Consider the following 22,761-nt stretch of genomic DNA (forward strand, 5'->3'; position numbering starts at 1 on the left):
CTGTTTGGAACCTGAGATTGCCACCCAGTCTTTTATTTTTTTTTTCCCTTTTTTTTTTTAAAGGGGTTTGGGTCATACCCAGCAATGCTCAGGGTTTACTCCTGGCAGGACTTGAGGACCATATGTGGTATAGGAGGCTGATCTGGGACGGCTGTGTGCAAGACAAGTGGCCTACCCACTGCGCTATCACTCCGGCCTGCACCTCTGTTTGTTTGGGGTGGGGGACCGGGCCACAGTAGCCCTGTGTTCAGGGGCCACTCCTGGCTCTGTGCTAGATGAAATCAGGTGATAACACAGATGGTACTGGGGGTAGCAGTATGCAAGGCAAGTGCTTCCTCGCTTTCCCTCCTGACTCTCTCTCTCTCACACAGTGCAGAAACACCCCCAATCTTCCCCCCAAGGACCCCAGGCATGAGCCACAGTTGAGATCTCTATTCCTGACCCCAGGCCCGGGGGTCATGGGGGCAGAGAGGAAAGACAAGAGTTCTGCCTGACTGGTCTCACCCCCGCTTCCCACAGAGAAGCGAGGAAAGGTACCTTCAACCCGGGTTGTGACAGAACTCAGTCCCCCAACTCAGACCACGCTGCTCCCCTACGTCAGACTGAGATCAGAGCCCCACAGAAGAGTCCACGGCAGGAACAGGGGGCTCTTTTTTCTGGACCAACTGGGGTCCACACACAGGCGGCTAGAACCAGGAGAGGAAAGGGTGGGAAGTGGGTCACTGTAGGAGTCTGGGCAGCGAGGCAAGATGCCCCTTCCCTCTGACATTGCGTGCCACCGTCCTCAGAAGGAGATGTGCCCATCTTGGCTTCCTAGGCACTGACGGAAGGGCAATGCCAGGTGTGTGTCAGGGAGCTGAGGGTCAGGGAGCACGTCCAGGCTTGGGGCAGAGGGAGCACGATCTCCCAGGAAGCTGGGAGGTTCTTTCCCACATGCCTGAAATCTACTGCAGAAAGCCAGTTTTTTTGTTTTGTTTTGTTTTGCAGAGGGCTGGCATGAGCTTCAAGTGATAGAGCACTTGCTTTGCAAGTGTGAAGCCCCTGGTTTGATCCTCAAAGCCATGTGGCCTGAGCATAACAGGGTGTGGCCAAAAAGACAAAACAAGAAGAGGAAACCAGAAAGCGCCTTCTGCTCAGCGCCAGGCAAGAACAGACGAGTCATGAACTGGATGAGGGGCTGGAGAGAGGCTATTTCCACCGGAATACAGAGACAGGCATGTGGCAAGTGTCTCACGGTCTGGCACAGGGGCGGCAGGAAATGTCCCAACCCCCAAGGCTTCCGGGGGCTGGAACGGGGCTGATGAAGAGCAGTCTGGGGATAGCCAACCTAGAGTACGAAACCAACTGGTCCTCAGAGAACAGTTTGCAGGCTGGGTTCAGACACCCTTCCAAGTGAGCAGTCACCAAGAAATAAAGAGTTAATGAGATTTGGGGCTGGAGCAACAGCACAGCCAGTGGGGCATTTGCCTTGCACACAACTATCCTGGTTCTGTCCCTGACATCCTGTAAGGATCCCAAGCACTGTCAGGAGTGATCCCTAAATACAAAGCCAGGAGTACCCTGAGCCCAAAAACAAAAAAATAAAATAAAATTGAAGTTACCAGGACCAATAGGGACAGGGGGTGGCATTTCAAATTTGGAATTTGGGGAAATCTTTATTATGTTACAAAATGTTAAGTTTGTAATGAGGAGGTAGAAGTGCTGTCAATTACAGAATCAAAGCAACTGCAACAGTTGCAACAGTTGCAACACTGTAACACTGTCCTCCCATTGTTCATGGATTTGCTTGACCGGGCACCAGCAAGTCTCCATTGTGAGACTTGTTGTTACTGTTTTTGGCATATTGAATATGTTACGGTAGCTTGCCAGGCTCTACCATTCAGGCAGGATACTCTCGGTAGCTTGCCTGACTCTCCAAGAGGGATGGAGGAAACAAACCCAGGTTGGCTACGTGCAAGGCAAATGCCCTACCTGCTGTGCTTATCGCTCTAGCCCGTGGAATCAAAGCAACAGGGCATGAAAAGCAGGGGCTGAGGGGTTAAGGCAGCCAACCCAAGAACCACCTGGTCCCCCAGCCTTGCCAGGTGCACCCCTGGAGGTCCATCAGCACTGCTGGGCCTTAGCATTGGACTGCTGGTCTGGTTGGCCAAACTTCCCAGAAGGGCCCCCCCCCCCCAGCATCCTGAACACACGTGAGAACCCCCTCCCTTTATAATGTTTAAAAAATAACAAGACTATTTTCATTTTGAGGAAAAACAAAGAGGAAACAGAGAAAGGGGAAGGAAGCCAGCCCATGGAGCACAGGAGACAGGCGGAACTCTGGTCTAGGCTCACTGAGGAATGGCAGGTGGCCAGAAGCCCAATCATCATTCCTGGTCTTCCTTTCCCAAGCAGCGGGGCATCACCTGGCTGGGCACTGAGGAGGCCTAGACAAGTGCGAGGACCACTCCTGACATGAAGAGCAAGATGCTTCCCTAGAAAATGGGTCCCAACGAGTGCCTGAGAACAGACGACTGGTTAAAGAAACTATGGTACATTTGCACTGTAGCACTGTCCTCCAGTTGTTCATCTATTTGCTGAGTGGGCCCAGTAACATTGTGAGAATTGTTACTATGTTTGGCATATCGAATAAGTCATGGGTAGCTTGCCAGGCTTTGCCGGCCCGGCGAGATACTCTCGGCAGCTTGCCAGGCTCTCCTAGAGGGGTGGAGAAATGCCTTACCTGCTGTGCTATGGCTCCAGCCCATGGTACATCTACACAGTGGAATACTATGCAGCTATTAGGAGAGATGAAGTCATGAAATTTGCTTATAAGTGCATGGATACAGAACATCATGCTAAGTGAAATGAGTCAGAAAGACAGGGACAGACACAGAAGGACTGCACTCATCTGTGAAATATAAAATAACATAGTATGAGACGGACAGTAGAGACAAGAGCCAGGAAGACTGTTCCACGTTTGGAAGTCTGCTTATGAGCTGGGGGAGAAGGCATCTGGGATAGAGAAGGGATCACCAAGTCAATGATGGTTGGCAGAATCGCTCGGGATGAAAGATATGTGCTGAAAGTAAAGGACCAAACATGTTGGCCTCTCATTATCTGTTTTGCAAACCATAATGCTCCAAAAGTAAGGGAAATTGTCTGCCATAGAGGCAGGGGATCGAGTGGGGTGAGGGTGGTGGGAGGGATACTGGGGACATTGGTGACGGAAAATATACACTGATGGAGGGATGGGTGTTCGATCATTGTATGACTCAAATCATGAAAGCTCTGTAACTATCTAATGGTGATTCACACACACACACACACACACACACACAAAAAGGGTCCCAAGAGACTGGGGAAGGAGAGCAACAAGTGCTCAGAGAACATCCAGACGGGGCAAGGTCTGCAGTCCTCTTCGAGATGACTCTCAGCTCCTCCTCCAACAACCTAGTGCTCCTGAGAAGCTCCTGCGGTAATCCAGGAGCCTGGGTGTGGTGGAAGGCCTGGCTGCCCGTGCCTTCCAGGGCTTCCCACCAGTGCTCTGTCCCCTGGACTGCGCCCTGCTGCTCACACACCTTCTCTTCGTCCATGTCCTTCCTGTGACCTTCTGCAGTGAGCAGAAAGGGGTCACAGGGGCGACTCCTATGCAATGCTGCCTATCAGAGTAGTTGGCGGCCACGGGACTGCATCCGGTAATACCTGGGGCCTTCAGGGGTTACCCTCGGTGGCGCTGGGGAGCATATGGTGCCGGGGATTGAACTCAGGGTCTCATAAATGCGAGGTCTGAACTCCAGCCCACTAAGCTACTTCCCTGACCCTTAGCCCTGCAATGAGTTTGGCTTTGATTTTTTTGCTTTTCTTTTTTATTTTGCAGTATACCGGGCAAGTGCCCTCCCATTGACCCACATATCCGGCACTTAATTTAGTTATTTGTCATCTTTCTTGATTGTAATATATTCATTTAAGGCTATAAATTTGCCTCCGATTACTACTATAGACAGACCCCCAAGTCTTCAACTCACATTCCACCTTCACTGTTTTCTGCTTTCAGATGCTGAGTTCCCCAGGTCGTCTTCAGTGCCCAGGTTACTTAGGGATACACTCGTGTTTCAAACCTTGGGGCATCTCCTTTGATACCGACAGTGATGGGCTGGGATACATTTCCTGCCCGTTCCACTTTCTGGTGGCCTGCTCCTGGCCTGTGGGCTGGGCCAAGCTCAGACGGTCCATCCCAGCCATTTCAACCTGCCTCCCTAAGCCACCGGCCCACATTCTCTGCCTGCTTTCTTCACTCTCCAAACAGCCGAGTGTCCATCTGTGGGGAAAAGGAATTCAAAACCTAAAAGGGAAAAAACACCCAGCTCCTGATGGTTCACATCCCTTACCCTGACTGCTCCACTCTCCTCACCCCTCCCACCAGACTCACTGAGATCTGGCGACCACTGTCCACTAAAGCCGAGACCACTGTCCACCACAGTGGAGATGATATCAACAAGGGCACAGCCAGAATGTCCACCACCACCACCACCTCCCGAGGGTCTGCAGCAGTCTCTCCCGGTCGCCTGCAAACAGGACAACGACAGCATAGGCAGGTCAAGCCCAAAAGCCTCAGTCAGGGCTGACAAGGCGCTCGTCAGACAGAGACCACCAGGAGGCACAATCTAGCCTTACCGACTCCTGATCCCAACCCCTGCCAGGCAGGGTCCCACTGCGGCAAAGCTGGGCGACTCCTCCTGGGCTGTGAACAGGAGCAGCCCCTACCCCAAGCTGAGCCCCTCCCTGACCTTGGCCAAGGACAGCCCACGCCCAGTCTTCAGAAACTGGGGAGCATGATGCGTCTGGTGAGTAAGGTGGAGGGAATGAGCAAGGTCCTGCACCACGCCCGGGAGGTACCAGCCACACCAGTCAGCCAGAGGTCCCCTGAGGCTCCAAGTCGCTCTCCACCACGAAGGGTCCCCACAAGGGAACCAGCGCCCCGATCACAGCTACTCTGACAAGGGGGACCCTGACACTGGCCCCCGCTGCTGGCACGGACCCTGGAACAGCTGCTCCCCCGCACCTCGGGCCCATCATCCCAGCCCGTCAGTCACTGCACAGCAGCACGATCACCAACTGCACCACCACAAACAGCAGATTTAACTCCCCGCCCACGGCCCGCCCACCATCTTCTCCCAAATAGCTCTGGGGACTGAAACCCCGTGAGCTGGGCCCGAGGTGATGCTTCACAAAGTACAGAAAAATCCATCTGCATCTCGACCGCATTGCCCCCACCCTGTGACAGGGAGCTCGGGCCAGTGCGGGGCACTCAGTGGTCCAGGGCTTGGGTCGGGCAGTGCCACACTGCTCAGGACAATGGCAGATGCTTAGGAGAATCATGGGTCTTTTCCTGACAACTTAAGGGGAAAGAGACAAACCTACACGCCCCAGCCCGAGCCTGGTGCTCAGCAGGACGGAACGCGGCTCCCGGCCAGAGGGAGATGGCAGTCTTTTGATGCTGTTGTTTTAGGGCCATACCTCACTCCTGGCTCTGCGCTCAGAGGACATATGGGGTGCCGTGGATCAAAGCTGGGTCAGCTGCTTGCAAGGCAAATGCAAGGAAAGACCAGGGCCCTGCCTCCTGTGTCAGTCTCTAACCCCAGGCCTGAGGCCCTTCCTCTGAGTCTTGAAGCACAAGAAGATGTTTCCACCAAGTGCCGGGGCTTTTCCAGACCACACACGGCTCCTGGAAATACTGGGGGTTTCCTGAGAAACATGCGCTGTGTGAAGCCTCCTCAAACACGGGTGCAGCAGCTCCAGCAGCCGTCACCAAGAAAGGCATTCCCAGGGGTGAAGGCTAGGGCCGAGGCACTGCCCGCACCTCCCCTCTGCCCTTCTCTAGCCTGGCCTGTACTCCTGTCCAGGGCTCTGTAACTGATAAGGGCTCTGGGGGGAGGGGGAGTGGGATGAGAAACAAGCTGAGGCCCGTACCCCAACTTCTACACTGGACAAAGACCGGATTGATCCACCTTCGCCTGAGCCTCTAGGCCTCACCGAAGTCTCCTGTCAGCCCAGAGAGACCCCTCAAGGCCAGGCAGAGAACCTCAGAGACTGGGACTCCCGTCTTGCACCCCGGTGCTCGGCCGGCCCTGACGCACCAGCACACAGATGGGCAGGGGTGAGCTTGCTTCTGGCCTCCCTCCTGCCCCTGAGCACAGTGGGCCCAGTGCCTGATTCTACGGAGCCATTTCCTGTTCACCACACCCCCAAACCACCCGTCAGCCCTTTGCCCACTTCCCACCGCAGACAACCCAGGACTGCTTCACTCAGGCCGTTTCACTTCTCAGAACAGTGTGGCCAGTTCCCCTGTGCACTCCGATGAGCCAGACAGAGAGGGGAGCCAGTAATTTAAAGACTCCCCCCCACCACACACACATACACACACACACACTCACAAATACACTAACACACACACACTCACACATATACTAACATACACTCATACACACATATACTCTCTCACTCTGCCCGCCCCCCCCCTCTCTGGGTATGCAGCTGCCCTCTCATCTCAGGGGAGCTGGACAAGCGGCAGCATTTACTTGACTCTCAGTGCCTACCTGCAGGATCCAAACATGGTGGGATGTGACTCCAAACAGCCCTCCTGTCGAGAGCTGACAAGGCAGGCACAAGCAGCATGGTGTGCCAGCACTGGGGAACAGCCCGCTGCCTGCACACCCGCACCCCAGATGTGCACCCAGAAGAGCAGCCTCCCCCAGGCTGAAGGCGATGAGCAGCCTCCAGGCCCCAGGAGGTGGAAGAGACCAGTGCTCCTTCCAATGCCCACATGCCCAATTCGGGGCGCTCCTGTCTGCCCAGCCCGCCTCTCCCCACCTGCCCCTGCTCACAGGTGTAAGAAGGACACAATGAAGAGTTTTGGAGTCTGCACCCCTGGCTCCGCCTCCCCACAAGACACAGGCCCCAGACAGCTGGTGGCAGGTGACATAGGAGCCAGGGCAGCCACTGGAAGGGAGACCAGGACACCAGTGTTGGTGGCAGCTGCTCGGTGAGAAGGCCTGGGACCCTGCTCAGTTCCGGGAGCTCCCAAGTCACAGGCAGGTCTCCTTGGAGCTACCCTGGGAGATGCTACACCAGTGCAGATGCCTCCCTGGGCCGGAGCTCCCAGCTGGACGCTCCTACTGGACCGGGGGACCCTGAGGCCAGCTGTGCCAGAGGCCACGTGCCCCCACCGACTCCACAACTCCCGCAGCAGTGCCAGCAGCCACGCCAAGAAAGCAGCCCAAGGGCTCCAGGGCCAGCTCCACATCAGGGACAGCCGGGCCCCCGCCAGGCAGAGCCTCACCTGGTGCCCGTGGAGTGTGTAGAGCAGCCGGCCCTCCATGAGGTCCAGGATCTTCAGCGTGGAGTCACTCGAGGCCGTGACCAGGTAGTTTCCCGATGGGTGGAAGGAGAGGGCGTTCACCGCGGCGTTGTGCACTGGAGGAAGGGGGTAATGGGGGGCAGTGGAGGGAGACATGAGGCAGGGCTCCAGCACAGCAAGGCCAAACATGAAGCCACCCCTGTACCCTCACACTGGGGAACCCAACAGAAAAGGACCCCTCAGATACCAACCCGGGCTGGGTGGGGGTAGGCAGGTGGACAGGTGGCCATACCTAGTGACCTTGAACAAGCACAGGGCCCTGGCCCTCCTATACCCCAGCCTGCCTACCTTAGGGTAAAGTCCCAGAGGCCTTTATACACTGTGATCCAGGGTGGGGGCAGGGGACCCACACCAGCCCCATGTTCCATGTCCTGTCACTCTACTGTGGCCAGACTCTCCCCTGACCCACCCTGAAGTCTCTTGCCCTAGTGGCTTCCCAGGTGCAAAACCTCCCACCCCTGTCCCAGGAGACTCTCATCCTCCTCTCCCCAGCCTGCAAGTCTCAGAAACCTCCCGAAACCCGCTTCAAAGCCAGCCCCTCTCTTCCCCAAATACAGCAAATGGCGGCCTCCCGGCGCAGTGACACCCAGTGCAGCCTGACTCCTGGCAAGGCCCCGTGAGGCAGGAGCTGAGCTGGGCCCCAGCTTCGTGCCAGATGCTGAGAGGACACAGAAAGCAGCCGAGAAGGGGTGGCTAGACACCAGCTGGCCCCTGCATTGCCCCATGCTGCTCAGTGATCATGCAGGCCTGGCGAGGGGACCAGTGGGACAGGGACAGCTGAGACCTCCCCCAGTTGGAATTTCCCAGCAGGGGCCCGAGAGATGGCTAAGGGGTGCTGGCAGGCTGTGCGCACAAGCCCTGGCTTCATGCTGGCTCTGCACAGCTTCCTGAGCACCACCAGGCGCTACCCTGGTTGTGGAGCCCCCCACCGAAAGAACAAACCACTCCACAGAGGTAAAAGCAAGCCCCAAAGTCGAGCCCTCACACAGGTCCTGAGGCTGTAACATGCCGGCCCAATCGGCCTCAGCCAGCCTCGGGGCAGACGGAGCCCGTGACTCTAGCCAGCTGACAGTGCGCCCGTGTCCCAGGAGTGTGGGTACAAGTGCCCAAGCACACGAAGGGAAGCCCCGGGGCCCTCGGGACAAAGCCTTTTCAACGAACCCAAGCCTTTCCTCGAGCTCCAGGAAGCCCATGAGCCAGCCTGAGTGCGTCCCAGCACAGAGCAGACCACCAGATGCGGGGCCACGGGGGGGGGGGGGGGGGACCTGCACAGTCCACATGGACCATAACAAGGGCCCTGGGGAGCAGAGGCAGCAGGAAGACGTGACACTGAGTGACCATGTCGCCCACGTGTGAAGACACAGAGGAGGGCTGGGGAGGGAGGGACACGTGGGGAGCAACTGTCCCTGGGGCAGAGGAGACAGGGCCTTCCTTCTCAGCACACCTCCACCCAGCCGTGGCTCAGTGCCCCGGATCCTGCTGCGCAGTGGCTGACGACAGGGCGTGCCCCCAGCTCTGTCCTGCAGGTGAGTCACTGGCTCTGAGGGGACACTGGCAGTGAAGTGGGTGGGAGGTAAGCAGGAAGCCCCAGACAGTCCTGCCCCGCCCGGCCCGCAACAAACAGCAGCCAGCCTCGAGGACAGCCATGTGTGCCCACCGCCTGTGCCCTGTCACCCCGGCCCCCCAGTGTGGGCTGTGTTGCCAGCACCTGTGCCACCCTGAGCCTGAAACAGGGCTCGCTCTCCTGGTTCCGCCACCCTTGGCGGCCGGCACCTGTGAGGGAAGGCAGGGCTGCAGCAACACCCCCTTCCCCCCGCAAACCCCCGTAAGGAGTAACCTGCGCTCCACAGGGAGGCCCAGAGCCCCACTTCACAGAGTGGCAGGCACACTGCCGGCCTCCAGACTGAGGCAGAAGCATCCGGAACTGGTGAGGAGGCCCCAGACCCCAGGCCCAGCCACCATTCCAGGCTGTCTGCTTCGCCCACTGGCCCCACCAACTCAGAAAGCATCCCCATGCCCTGGCAGCCCCAGGGCTCAGCTGCCCTGTGATGGCCAGCTTTCGGTCAGAGTCCTGAGCAACAGTGCCCATTGATGACCCAGAGCAGTGATGGGAGGGCAGGCTGCTGTGGGCACAGCTGTGAAGACCTGGCTGGCTGCTGGGGCTGCCCAACTCAGGCCAGGCTTCCAACGTCAAATTTCTGCTGGGGACACAGGCCAAAGGTTGCCCAGTTCGTCTCAGGGGGCGCATAGCTCTGCATGCAGGAGCCCTTGAGGCAGGTGCCCTCTGGGCTGGCTGTGTCTCGCCAGGCCCGGACATAGGGGCTACATGACGCACACCTGGCATCCAAAGACCTGGTGGCTTTGATGCTGCTGCCAAAGCAAAAGGCACCCTGAACATGCTCCCATGAGGGGTGCGGGAGGAGCTGGCTAAAGGGTGCACCAGTGGGCAGCGGCCCTGCCTGCCACCTCTGGGCCAGGATCCACGCCCAGCAGGTGTGAGGCTCTGCGTCCCTGCACTGCACACTCCCCGGAGCACTGCCAGGTACTGCCCTGGTGACCTTCTGGGACTGCCTGGGATGGTCCTGGTGCCCCCAACATGGTGGGCCTGAGCAGTGTGTTATGGCCAGACCCATTCTCCGAACCACTGAACTCTCAGGCAGCACTGGCGGGAAAAGCCCCAGCCTGGAGCTCTGCACCAATCCCCAGGCAGCCCCATTCCAGCCTCCACAGCACACAGCCTGGACTCCTTTCCACGCCCCTGCCCTCCTTCTCCCCCGCTCCCTGTCCTGGTCCTTCCCCTGACATGCCTTCCCCCCTCCAAGCACCCCTCTGCACTGCCCACCTGCCCAGGGCCAGGCCGGGTCCAGAGCAGGAGAAAGTTCTCTAAGCCTAAAGAGGGACAAAGAGTATGGCCTCCATGCAGAGCAGGGCGCAGACTTTGCTGTCTCAACCAGCCTCAGGATAAACCAGGGAGCTCCCCCACCAACCACTGCACACAAAGTTCCCGTGGCTGGCCTGTGCCACCTAGTGGTGATCTCGGGTACTGCGGGCTTCGACTTTGACTCCAGCAGGGCATTAACAAGTCACAGGGGGTCACCCTCCCAACACCACCCTGGGTAGTCCTAAGGCCTGGGAGTCAATGGCCAATCTGAAGTCACAGTTGGGAATGCTGCAGCTGGCGGCAGTGCGCACGCCCAACTCTCCCCAAGCACCCCAACCAAGCGGCATCCTCAAAAGCAGGAAAGTGAGTTGGGCGTGCAGGGATGCCAGGGAGACCTCGGACCCAAGCCACCTCATTCTCCACACCTCCTTCCCATTTGCAGGGCTGACCTTTGGGAATGACAGCAGGGGATTTCAGGGAACTACAACTGAGTCCCATGGCAGCAACACGCCCGGCTCTGCCCACTCTAGTCTCAGCCCCAAGCACCCCTCTCACTGGCCTCCTACTACGAACCCTGGCACTTCTGTGGCCCATGCCCACATCTGGTGACAGTGACTCAGCCCAGTCACTCTTACTCTCAAGCAGGTTCGGCACCCCAATACTTGATATCACATCCTGGTCACCCCCACATGGGCGCCCACCCCACCTCCCATCCAAAGCTTTCCCCTGCCCATGTGACCACCTGCCACTTGCCCCCCCACCCCACCGGGCTACGAGGAGATACAAAGAGCTGCTGCCTATGGCCAGCCCGAAGCCACACCCAGCTCAGAGAGTCACATCTGTGGAAGACGGTGCGGGGACACACAATGGCCGAGGCCCCGCCAGCACTGACCTCTCTCTTCGCTTATTGTTGGGCCATACCCAGATGTGCAAAGGGATCACTCCTGTGTAGCGCTCGGGGACCAATATGGTGCTGAGGACTGAGACGGGGTCAGCTGTGTGCAATGCGAGCACATACCCCCATGCTGAAACAGGCCTGTCTGCTTCACCACAGGCCAAGGGCTGCCAGCTGGCCTGAGGGGCAGAGCCTCCTTCCCGGGGGAGACCGGTGGCACGGTCAGTCCTTGAGCTGTATCTCTCACATGGAGCCCGGGTCAGAGTCACAGGGAGGGGCCCCTGAGGCCCTGCAGCAGGAATGACATGTCCCTCTCCAGAGTGGACACCCAATAACTGGGGGATGCCTGGCTCCATCTCTCAGGCTGAGGTTTCAAGCGAACCTGGCCCTAGAGACCCCACCCAATCGGGACTGCTCCTTCTGACCAGGACTGACTTTAGGCCCATTCAGGCGCCACAGCCATGAGGGACGCCTGGCTGCTCCCCTGCCCCTCGGGGCTACCCAAGGGCACTCACACTGGTAATGCTGCAAAAGCCGGTGAGTCCGCACGTCCCACACCTTCACTGTGTTGTCCATGCCGGCAGCAGCAATGCATGAGCCACTCGGGTGGAAGTCCACATAGGTGACAAACCTGGAAGAGAGACACCACTTGCTACAGGGGGGGCTGCAGCGACAGTATGGTCAGCAGGGCACTTTCCTTGCACATGGCTGACCGGAGCTCAGTCTCCGGCTCTCATATGGTCCCCCAAGCCCCATCAGGTGTGACCCCTGAGCGCAGACCCTAGAGTAAGCCCTAGGCACTGTCAGTTGTGGCTCCAAAACACACACACACACACACACACACACACACACACACACAACAAAATGAACAAGTCTGGAAGCCTTCAGCACTTTCCCATCTCCGTGCACCTGCTGCGACCCTCCCCAAAGCCCAGGACACCGACCACTTCGTCAGGAGACCGAGGGGCAGCAAATAGAGGATGAGACAGTGCCCACAGGGACAGAGATGGGCTGGCCAGAAAACAGGGCCCAATACCCAGCCCTCCACAGAGACCACAGGAAAGTGTCTTCACACTGAAGGTCGGCATATGTCCTCAGTGTGGGAGCTGCTACCCATCCCAATGCTGGGGCGGGGGCGGGGAGGGGGGGGCAGAAGCCCAGACACAAAGGGCAACAGGGCCCAGAGTGGTCTCTCCCCAGGAGACGGGCCAAGCATTGGCAGTATCCCTGTGTGTGATGCCCCGGCTGGGGCCTCGCAGGAGCCCATCCAGAACTAAGTGAGACCAAGAGCACGGTTCCCTTGGGAGCCCAGGAGACGGGAAGCCCCCGCTCAAACACACTCTCCTCTCTGTCCCAGCTGTGATCAGGGTGTACAGTCACACCCACCACAGGAACCACATAAGGCCCTGGCCCTCAGTTACATCCCAATACGCTGTGTACTGCGCTCTGTCTGGGGCTTTCGGTTTTGCGGCTGATCCTTGGGCCACACCTGGCAATGCCCATGGCCTGCTCCTGGCTCTGTGCTCACTCCTGGGGATGCTGGGGGACCATATGTGGTACTGAGGGTTAGCTGCACGCAAGGTAAGCACCTTAAACCCTGTGCAACTCTCCAGACTTTAATATGCCTTTTACAATTCTGGGCCAACTACTTTCAGACAGACAAGTCAGAGTGAGAACTAGAAAATAGAAGTTTCCTAAATTGTATGTCTTGGGACCAGAGAGACAGCTTAATGGTCACGCTTTCCTGCAGGATGCTCAGGCGATTCCTGGCATGCCATGGCACCCTGAGCACTATCAGGATGACCCACAGACAGAGCCAGGAGTAGCACCAGCATCACCAGAATCACCCCAAACCTAAAGAATTATATGCCTTGAGGTCAGAGCAAGAGTACAGCGGGGAGGCGTTTGCCTTGCACGCAGCCGGCCTGGATTCAATTCTTGGCATCCCATATGGTCCCCCAGTCACTACCAGGAATAATTCCTGAGTGCAGAGCCAGGAGTAACTCCTGAGCACCACCAAATGTGCCACTCCATCCTACCCCCTACCCCAAAATCAGAAAAATGCCTTGAAGCTAAGCCGTCCTGTTACCTGGGGGAGAGAGAGGAGGCAGAGTCTCTGTCCACAGAGGAAATGATACAGTCACAGGGAGCAGGTGAGTGGGCTGCCGGCTCCCACCACTGCCCCCCATGCCCTCCTCTCTGCATCGTCCGCCAGCAGGGATGGGGCCTGCACTCACCCGCCGTGCTCACAGTACGAGTAGATGCACTCATGGCTTGCCTTGTCCCACAGCTTGACGGTCTTGTCGTCACTGGCGGACACGATGAGGCGCCCATCGGGGGAGAAACTGAACCAGAGGGACAGGAGTCAGTCACACCAGACCTCATGGCACCACCACCATCTTCCCCAGCCACCCAGATCCCAGAGTCCATGGGGGCTACATGCACTGCCCACTGGCTGACCCCAGAGTCCATGGGGGCTACATGCCCTGCTTTGTGAAAAGACACTGCATGGGAGGGCCCCCGCCCCTGGGGTAAGCAGGGAGCAGTGTCATGCCCGCAGCCCCAACACACACACAGCATGTGGCCACCGGCAGGCTAACTGCGGGAGCTACTAAGAGTCCTCTGAGTTCACAACTGACTCAGAGTCGGTCAGCAAGACACTACCTGCCAGCGAGAGGCCAGGAGGTCCAGAGCCTGGGGAGCCTCCAGTGTGGCTCCACACCCCGCCTGCTGTCCTTGGGCCCTCCCATTCTCAGGAGACTGGTGACAAGGCCTCTAAGTATGTGCAGGACTTCCAAAACAGTTTTGGTACACTGGGAGGTAAGTAACTGGCAAGGGGTCCCCGGAAGCAGAGCAACAGTCCCCAGCCCTGGACCTCCACCGGTTCCAAGCATCCCCAGGCTCCTGGCCTTGCTCCATCAGAGATGTGACACGCCAATCACTGCAAAGGAACACAGCACCCCAGGGGTGTGTGTCTGAGTCTGGGGCACTGCAAGGCCTCTTCCCCATGCCCACAGCAACACCCCCCACTCCATCCCAAAGGGAGAGCCAGCCTTCAGATCAACCCCACAGAAGCCTAGGTTCCTACCCCTCAGGAAAGGAGAAAGCCTCTGGGTCAGAGACCCCGCCCGGTCAAACCCAGCATGTGTCCTGGGGCAAGCCACGGCACTGTCGGGCCTCAGTGTCCAAATCTGCAAAGTGTGGGTAACGCCACCGAGCTCTGCAGGGTTCAGGGGAAAAGGAGGCCTAAGGCGCGGTGGCCCTGACACTCTTCCTGTCACTACCCTGAGCAGGGCCTGAGATAACCTGGGGCTGGCCAGGAAACAAACTGCCTTGTCACACAGGAGCTCAAGTGAAGCTTTTCGACAACTCATAAGGTCTGAACCATCCTTGTTCCCATTTCAGAGTGAAAGATTTTCAGAGTGAAATTTTTGGTGAGGGTTTGAGGGGTTACCCAAGAAACATGCAGGGGACCAGGGAACCATTTCCAGCAATACCTGGGCCCAGCTGTGCAGGCCCGAGGTTCAGTGTGCCGGCCAGCAGTGCCATGTTGCTCCAGTCAGGCAATGCCAGGGCCACCAGAGTCACCACAGGTGCAGGTGCCTGGGGACCACCGGGGTCACACCCAGTTCTCAGGGAAGTACGTAAGCCAGGGATTGAACTCATGGCATCCCCAGGCAGGGCTGCACTCCAGCCCTCAGGGAGATTCTAGAGTGCTAAGGCCCCTACCCAAGGTTACAATGCTGGTGCCCGGCTGTCCCCTGTGTCTTGCTCTGTGGCGTCCACTCACCGGGCACAGCGCACCCAGTTAATGTGCTGACTCAGGGAGAACAGGAACTTCTGGCGATGTGTGGACCACACTTTGATGGTCTTGTCATCAGAGGCAGTCACCAGGGACTGGCCGTCACTGCAGAAGTGGACACTCCTCACAGTGGCAGTGTGGGCACGGAACACAGTCGACTCGCCTTTGCTGTGGAGACCGACATCCAGTCAGAAATGCCAAAAGAATGAAGCAGGGGCCTCTGGACTGCCCACAGGCCCTGCTCCCCTCCCAGAGCCAGCCCAGGCCTGAGCACCCCACCTGAGGGAAGCCAGATGCCCGACAGGAGATAGCACAGCCCACCCCCAGCTGTGAGAGCATGGGGGGGGGGGGGGAAATAATCCCTTGCAGGATGTCTGGGTCCGAGACCCCACTCTCGGCCTGCAGGGAAGGGCCCCAGCTGAAGCACCTCCCGGGAAGTGTGACTAATCCAGAGGCTGGAGGCCACAGCGCCGGTCCTGAGGGCTCCCCAAAACTCTTAACTCAGGGGCCAGGTACGTGGGCCTCGCCTTGTACATGAGGCCCTGAGTGCAATCCATGAAAACATACACATCCCAACACCACCCACAACGCCTATGACTCACACATTGGGTACCCAGATGCGGACCGTCTTGTCGCGGGAGCTGGAGGCAAGTAGGTGTCCCGAGGGGGAGAAGTTGACACAGGTGATGGCGTCCTTGTGGCCCGTGTAGCGGTAGGCGCGTGTCTGGGGCTTCATGTGCCAGACCATGAGGCAGGAGTCCATGGAGCCACTGGCTGGGAGAGTTGGGAAGCCATGACCCGAGCCCTCCCAGGACCATGGGGGGACAGGGACGGGGCAGAGGAGCAAGCAGGAGGCCGCCTGCCAGCCCCACTCCGCCTTCTCCCAGGACCTGGAAGCCTGTCAGCTGAGTGTGCTGTGGGACACAGGGAGCCAGCCCTGGGCTGCATTTACGGGGGTCTCCAGGAACGCTCCCCTCGCCTGGGGTCCAGGTCTCCCACTGACCCACCAAATCCTGCCAACACTCAAGAGCCACCCCAACACTGAGCACCAACTGGAAACCTAAGGGTCCTTGCGCTGCCTGCAGTATCCTCTCCGTCTGCCACCATGACAGTTGGAGCCGCAACAGGATGGTGAGGGAGGTGTCTCATTCACAGGATAGCCCCCCGGGGGAAGAGCGTGAGGGCAGAGAAGGAGAGGGGCCCCCGCTCTCTTCCACTCAGGCTCCCGGAGAGGCAGGAGCCTCCACTATGCAACAGGAATAAGCCATGAGGCAGAAGAGCCTCTGGGCAGGGCCTACTCCTCAGACCAGACCAAATGGAGGCAGGGAAAAGCCCTGCCCATTGACCGCCCACAAAGGCCGCAGGTCTGGGCTTCTTAACTTGGCCACTCAAGACCCCATTTTATGAGGAATGTTCCTGTGGCCCCAGGGATAGAGGTCTACAAAAGTAGTACACAAACCAAACATTTGTTCATTATAAATCATCCAGAAATTTATTTTTCACAACCCCCACAGTCTCAGAAATGACATGAGAGGGATTACAAGCCAGTTTAAGAAGCTTGGCTCTAGACAGAGTGCCCTACCCCCACCCCGTCCCTGCCATACTGTACACACACACACACACCAATTCCCAGGTAGAAACCAGGTTCCTGAGTGCAGGAACCCAACAGGACAAGATGCCTTCTCTTACCCAGTTGCTTTGTGCTGAGGTTGAAGTCCACGCAGGTGACTGCATCCCGGTGGCCCTTAAAATGCCTCTCCAGCGAGGGGTCTTCCTGAGGGAGAGCCAGGGTCAGAGGTGGGGTGCCTAGATGAGGAAGGGGGTTCCCCAGGAGCGAAACACTTCCTCTCCCAGCCAGGAGTTTCAAAGGCTCAGAAAATCCTACAGAATCCACCAAAAGAAAACCTACTAGAGCCAATACACAGGTTTAGCATGGTGAAAGATATCATCTGAAAGATACCATCAACTTACAAAACATAATTGTAGTTTGATGCATCAGTAACAAATTATCTGAAAAAAGTAAGATAATTCCACATATACTACAGGAAAAAGAATAAAATACTTGGTGAACAAATTAACAAGAGAATTATAAGGTGATTCTACAGTGGAAAGTACAAAATATTTTAAAAAGGGCCAGAGAGATAATACAACTTACCTTGCATGTGGCCAACCCATTTCTATGCCTAGCACCTGACTTGGTCCCCTAAGCACTGCCAGGAGTGATCCCTGAGCACAGAGCCAGGAGTAAGCCCTGAGCACTGCTGGGTATGACCCAGAACACTCCCTCCACCCTTCTACACACACACACACACACACACACACACACACACACACACCACACACATATTTTAGAAGAAGTTTAGAAAGATCTAGATAAATGGAGGAGCCAGAGACACAGCACAGCACGAAAGGCACTTCCTTGCATACAGCCAAACCAGGTTTGGTCCCTGGAAACCCAAATGGCTTCCCAAGATCCACAGAGTAATCACTGAGTGCAGAACCAGAACAGGCCTCAAGCACAGCCCGGTGAGGCCCCCAATCAAAGGGCAACAAAAAAGGAACGACATTCCATGCCCATGGTCTGGAAAACCTGATGTTATGATGCAGTAACTGGCACTGGAGAGTCAGTACAATTTGTAGGACACTTGCCTTGCCCGCGGCCAATCCAAGTGTGATCCCTGGCACCCATTATGTTCCCCTGAGCCCTGCCAGGAGTGATCCCTGAGCACAGAGCCAGGAGTTAAGCCCTGAGCAAAGCAGAGTGTGGCCCAAAAAACAAACAAGAAACAGTAACTTCCCAAATTGACCAACAGACTCTACACAACTCCAGGATAATCAATCCAAGGCCCTTCCCTCACCCCATCCCTGAAAATGGCGAGATGATTCTAAAATTCATATAAAAATGTGATAGCCAAAGTAGACAAAAATCCTCTTTCAATCTTAAAAACAGATAAGGGGGGGGGGAAATCTACTGCATAAAAGTATGTCAGTTCCCCAAAAGAAAATTGACCAGCAATTCAATTATCAAATGACAGGCAATTCATGGGACACACCAGTAAGAATTGAAAGCACAGACAAAAATCTGCACTCAAACATCACAGCGGTATTACTCATAACAGCCAAAAAAAAAAAGAAAAAAAAAAGAGTGGACAAACCTAAATATACACCAACAAATGGAGAAACAGAATATGGGGGTCTATCCGTACAACAGAGTATTATTCAGATAAAAAGGAGTGAAGTACTGTTGGTGGGATCCAAATTCTCAAGCACGGCCAGGAATAAGCACTGAGCAATGCAGGCGAAACCCCAATCATTCAAAAAAAATCACTGAAAGGCCTGCAAGTCTCGGATCTCAGCTCAGGCCCCCAGGCCCCTAGTGGGATGCATGTGGTCCCCTCCTGGTCCTCTCGCCCGAACCCTTAGGCGGGGCAAGGCCAGGCCGGTTCCGAACGACCCCTCCCAAAGCAGAGGGGCTTTCGAACGCTCGGTCCCGTCGTCTTTAGGGACTTGGAACTCAAGGAGGCAACGCCTGACCCAGGGGAGACACTGCACATCAGAGTCACCCAGAGACGGGCCACCAGTGTCACCTCCAGGCGGAGGGTTGCCAGCGTGGCCCCGCTAAGAGGCGAATGCTGAGCTCGGGCAGGGGGTGCAGGGGGTCCCCACGCAGCCCCCCGCACACACCGTAAGCTGGGGCCAACCCGGACCGTTACGGATCGCCCGCGTTCCCCACGCCCCCCGCACCGCCCCACCCCCCCACTGCAGGCCTGTGTGGACGGCTCCGCGGAGAGACGAGGGCTCGGCGGGCCTCTGTCCGCAGCACTCACCGGGCACGGACCGGCCATAGCGGGCCAGCGAGCGAGCGCCGCCGTTGCCGGCCGTTCAGTTTCCGCGCCCCCAACCGCCGCCAATAGCAACGCGGGTCGCGGCGCCGCGCCCCGCCCACCGCGGCGCCCGCGCCGCCTAACCCCCGGCCGGAAGCAGAGCTGGGCCGCGGCTCCGCCCTCTCTGCGCGCCGCTCCGCAGGGCGGGGCAGCCTACGGGTGGCGCTGCCCAAAGCCTCTGCCCGCCGTTTGTCATCCCCTCGGAAAAGTTCAAACCTCCGGAATGAGAGGTTTGCCCCCATCAGCCCGTTGCCCCGGCGAGCCCAGCGAGCGCAGCCTTCTGGGAAACGAAGTTCCAAGCCGCCCGCATTCTTGTGTCTCCCTACGGGGAGTAGAACTACATTTCCCAAGATGCTCTGGGACGGAGGGGTCGGGGTTGGCCCGAAGCGACTGGGTTTGGGGTTCCGGAAGTGGAGGGCACGTGGCTCATGTGTTCGTATCCTCTTAAAGCGCCCGCGTTGTCCTGTTTGGGTTTGGTTTGGCTCCTCGCTCCACGCGCCTCGTACTTCATCTCCTGGGAATTCCTTAAACGGTTCGCTCCTCCGAACGCGCTTAGAACATGCGTCAGTTTAGAATTTCGAAATTATGTTCACGGAGTAGCGTAATCTAGTTATCCCCCTTAATTAGTTGTGCGATCTCCGGGAAAATACCCGCGATCCTTGGGCTTCGGTTTTCCCGTTTGTAACTGAAAGGAATGTGTTGACAGCCTGGCCGCCTGACCCGTAGAAAGCGTTTTAAAACGTTTATGTGTTTGTTTTTGGTTTTGTTTATGGGCCACGCCCAGAGGTGCTCAGGGCTTACTCCTGGCTCTGTGATCTGGGATGGCTCCTAGGGGGGCTCAGGAGACCGTATGTGGTCCCCCTGGCAGATCTCTCCGAGCCCTAAAATGTTTATGTATTTAAAAGAGGAGACAATACAGGGATCAAGCCACCAGAGGCCCTTCCTGCTCTCATTTGTGCTACAGGGAGCTAATGCTTGTGGCTAGACCTTTGCTCCACCTTTGCTACATTCTGGGCATCTTCCCAACTTGGAACTGGCCTGGACCAGATGTTTTTCCAGGTTCAGGAACCTTCCATCACCTCCCGTGGGGAACCTGGCATGGCAAGACTCCAACACTGATAAGGATCCGGCCAAGCCCTGTAATTTCTCACTGCATCCTGAGACTAGGCGGTGTGTCCTGGAACAGCAAATCAGCGTCTGACTGAATCATCTCGGAAAACCTGCCCTGAGCTGGTGGAGGAGCAGGACTTCCTCGCCCTGGAAGGACCGGAGCCAAATATAGAAACAGTTGAGCGCCAGTACAGGATTAAGGCACTGGCCTTGTTCCCTGATGACCTGGGTTTGATCCTGAGCATGACAGAGAGCTAACCAAGCACAGAGCCCAGAATTTCCACTGAACACTGTAGGGTGTTGCCTCAAAAAACAAAAATAGTGGGGCTGAAGAGATTAGTACAGTGGGTAAGGAGTTTGCTTGCCCTTGCGTGCAACTGACCCAGGTTTGATCCCCAGAACCCCATATGATCCTCTGAGCACTGCCAGAAGTGAACCTTGAGCACAGAGACAGGAGTAAGCACTGGACACAGCTGGATGTGGCCCAAAAACAAAGCACTTGCCTTGTATGCTGCTAATACCAAGTACAATCCCCAGCACCACATATAGTTCACTAAGTACCATCAGCTGACACATCTGAGCTCAGACCATGAGTAGCGACTTACAAGTGTGGCCCAGTCTATATATAGATCATATATGGATATATGTGTATGTGTGTGTGTGTATGTGTGTGTGTGTTCCTACTATGACCTTTGGCCTCTTGACTCAGGCCATATGGACCATCTTCTCTCTGTTGACTGAACATGAACATGCTGGCCACAGTCCAGTCTTGAATCTCTTGCACTGGCTACTGTTTGGTGCAAACTCACTTCTATGAGGACTGTGATCAAGAGTCACCTTCTCAGGGCAATCTTCCCTGAAGAGAAGAGAGAGTTTCAGTGCATCTTCCTCTATATATAGGCCAGCCCTCCCTCCCCTTTCCGGCTTTGCTTTCAGGCCTGTCGTGACTTTTGGCCTGGAAATGCAGTGCTCGCTGAGAATGTCATTCCAGGGAACCATAGTATACTCTTGTACCCAGCACAGGGCGTGCACAGAGTGGGGCACAATAAATATTTGTCGAATACATAGAGCACAACGAACTTGCTCACAGATGGCAATAGTGTCTGTGAACCACAGGGTTTGTTTTCAGTTGGCTAAAAGGCTTGGTAAGGGCCGGGCAAACAGCTTCCCCACAAAAGGCAGAAGATCTAAGTTTTATAGCACCTGGAGGACTGTAGGGAGACAGGAGAGAAGAGGAAGGACGTTTCCAGGGCACAGGACAGATTATGCAAAAGTCTGATTGGTAGGACTGAATTTGGGGTGTCTGGGGAGCAATGAAAGAGGTTGACAATGAACCAAGGCCCAATTTATAGATTTTTAAGGAATTCCCATATTGTTTTCCCAAAAAGGCTGGACCAGTTGGCAGCATTCCCACCAACAATGAATGAGAATCCCTTTCTCCCCATATCCGTGCCAGCGCTAGTACATCTACACAATGGAATACTACACAGCCACCGGGAATAATTAAGTCATAAAATTTGCGTATAAGTGGATGGACTCAGAGAGTATCATACTGAGTGAAATGAGTCAGAAGGAGAGTGATATCCATAGAATGATTGTGCTTGTTTGTGAGATATTAAAAAAAATTTAGTATGGGGCTGGAGTGATAGGAGAGAAAGCAGGGTGTTTGTTTGCCTTGCACACGACTGACCTGGGTTCAATCCCTGGCATCCCATACAATCCTCCAAGCACCACCAGGAGTAATTCCTGAATGCAGAGCCAGGAGTAACCCCTGTGCATCACTGGGTGTGACCCAAAAAGCAGACAAACAAAAAACTAAACAAACAAAAAATACAATAAAACAAGGCCCAAATCAGGGCCACAAGTGCAAATTTGACTATTGAGGACTGGTCACACTTTCCCCACTAAGGAATGAGATGAGCAAAGGCGACCTCTCAGGATGTGACTATGCTCCCAGGCCTGCCTGCTGTGGGGACTCACCCCTGCAGATCAGTCTTCTCCAGGAAGTACAGTGCAATTCTGGGTCTCAGGACTCCGACTTCCCACTGTGAGATTGCCATACTCCTGTAGATCAATGTTCCCAAAAGGAGGTCACCTCAAAGCAGGGAGAGGTTCAAGGGGTCACAGCCTTCCGCCTGGCTCAGCCCTGCTCTTCCATTCAGCTGCAGTCACCCTTTCTAGTAGGAGCCTGGCAGAGCCCCTCGGGCAGGCATCCAATTTTGCCTGTCTCTCCTCCCTGCAAACTGTGGGGTGGCATGAACAGCGCTTCTAAGGGAATCCCTGGGGACAGGCATGCCAGTGAACTCAAGAGGTCCCTGGGACCGTTACCAGGAGGGGTTGCCACGCCTAGGTTCATCATAACTCAGTGAGATAGTGGGGACACAGAAGGGGAGTAGGACATGAATTTATTTCATCGCAAGGATTGTGACAGGTCATGGAACTCTTACCCATTGACAAATGATTCAAAAATGGAGATTGCTAAAACTACGTTCCAGAGTGGCAATTAAAATCTTGCAAGATTAGCTACAATTTTAATCATGTTTAAAACATGATCTGTTTTGCAGTCATACATCAAAAAATGGAGACAAGCTACAGATACAGCCACACATCACATGGGAGCAAAATGTTTCTGTACATAGCTCAGGGTCAAGGCACAACCTTATCAGCGCAGAAGGTTACCATCAGCCCCGGGGTCTGGTAGGGAGCTACACAGTCAGTACAAATGGCTGCACTTAAATTTCAGGGTCTGACTCTTGCAAACTTTTAACCCTTACATGGTCCAACGGTACA

The 22,761-nt window shown here is 56.1% G+C and overlaps 1 protein-coding gene across 6 annotated transcripts in view; it reads right to left on the reverse strand.

Moving 5' to 3' along the window:
- The window catches only part of POC1A (POC1 centriolar protein A), a 66,485-nt gene extending 47,393 nt beyond the window's left edge, over nucleotides 1-19,092 (reverse strand). The window contains exons 1-7 of one of the 6 annotated variants that reach the window (XM_056129494.1): nucleotides 18,805-19,092; nucleotides 16,667-16,747; nucleotides 15,580-15,751; nucleotides 14,966-15,145; nucleotides 13,413-13,520; nucleotides 11,691-11,806; nucleotides 7,322-7,455 (exon numbers count right to left, since the gene is read on the reverse strand). In XM_056129494.1, the coding sequence (XP_055985469.1) occupies nucleotides 7,322-7,455; nucleotides 11,691-11,806; nucleotides 13,413-13,520; nucleotides 14,966-15,145; nucleotides 15,580-15,740 (699 nt within the window). In that variant the 5' untranslated portion in view covers nucleotides 15,741-15,751; nucleotides 16,667-16,747; nucleotides 18,805-19,092. Of the gene's footprint in view, nucleotides 1-7,321; nucleotides 7,456-11,690; nucleotides 11,807-13,412; nucleotides 13,521-14,965; nucleotides 15,146-15,579; nucleotides 15,752-16,666; nucleotides 16,784-18,804 lie in introns of all 6 variants that reach the window. The other 5 variants (XM_056129497.1, XM_056129492.1, XM_056129495.1 and 2 more) reach the window with 5 other exon arrangements.
- Between the last annotated feature and the right edge of the window lie 3,669 nt (nucleotides 19,093-22,761).

Source organism: Sorex fumeus, unplaced genomic scaffold (genome assembly GCF_029834395.1).
Source record: "Sorex fumeus unplaced genomic scaffold, SorFum_2.1 ptg000072l, whole genome shotgun sequence".
Taxonomy (NCBI): Eukaryota; Metazoa; Chordata; class Mammalia; order Eulipotyphla; family Soricidae; genus Sorex; species Sorex fumeus.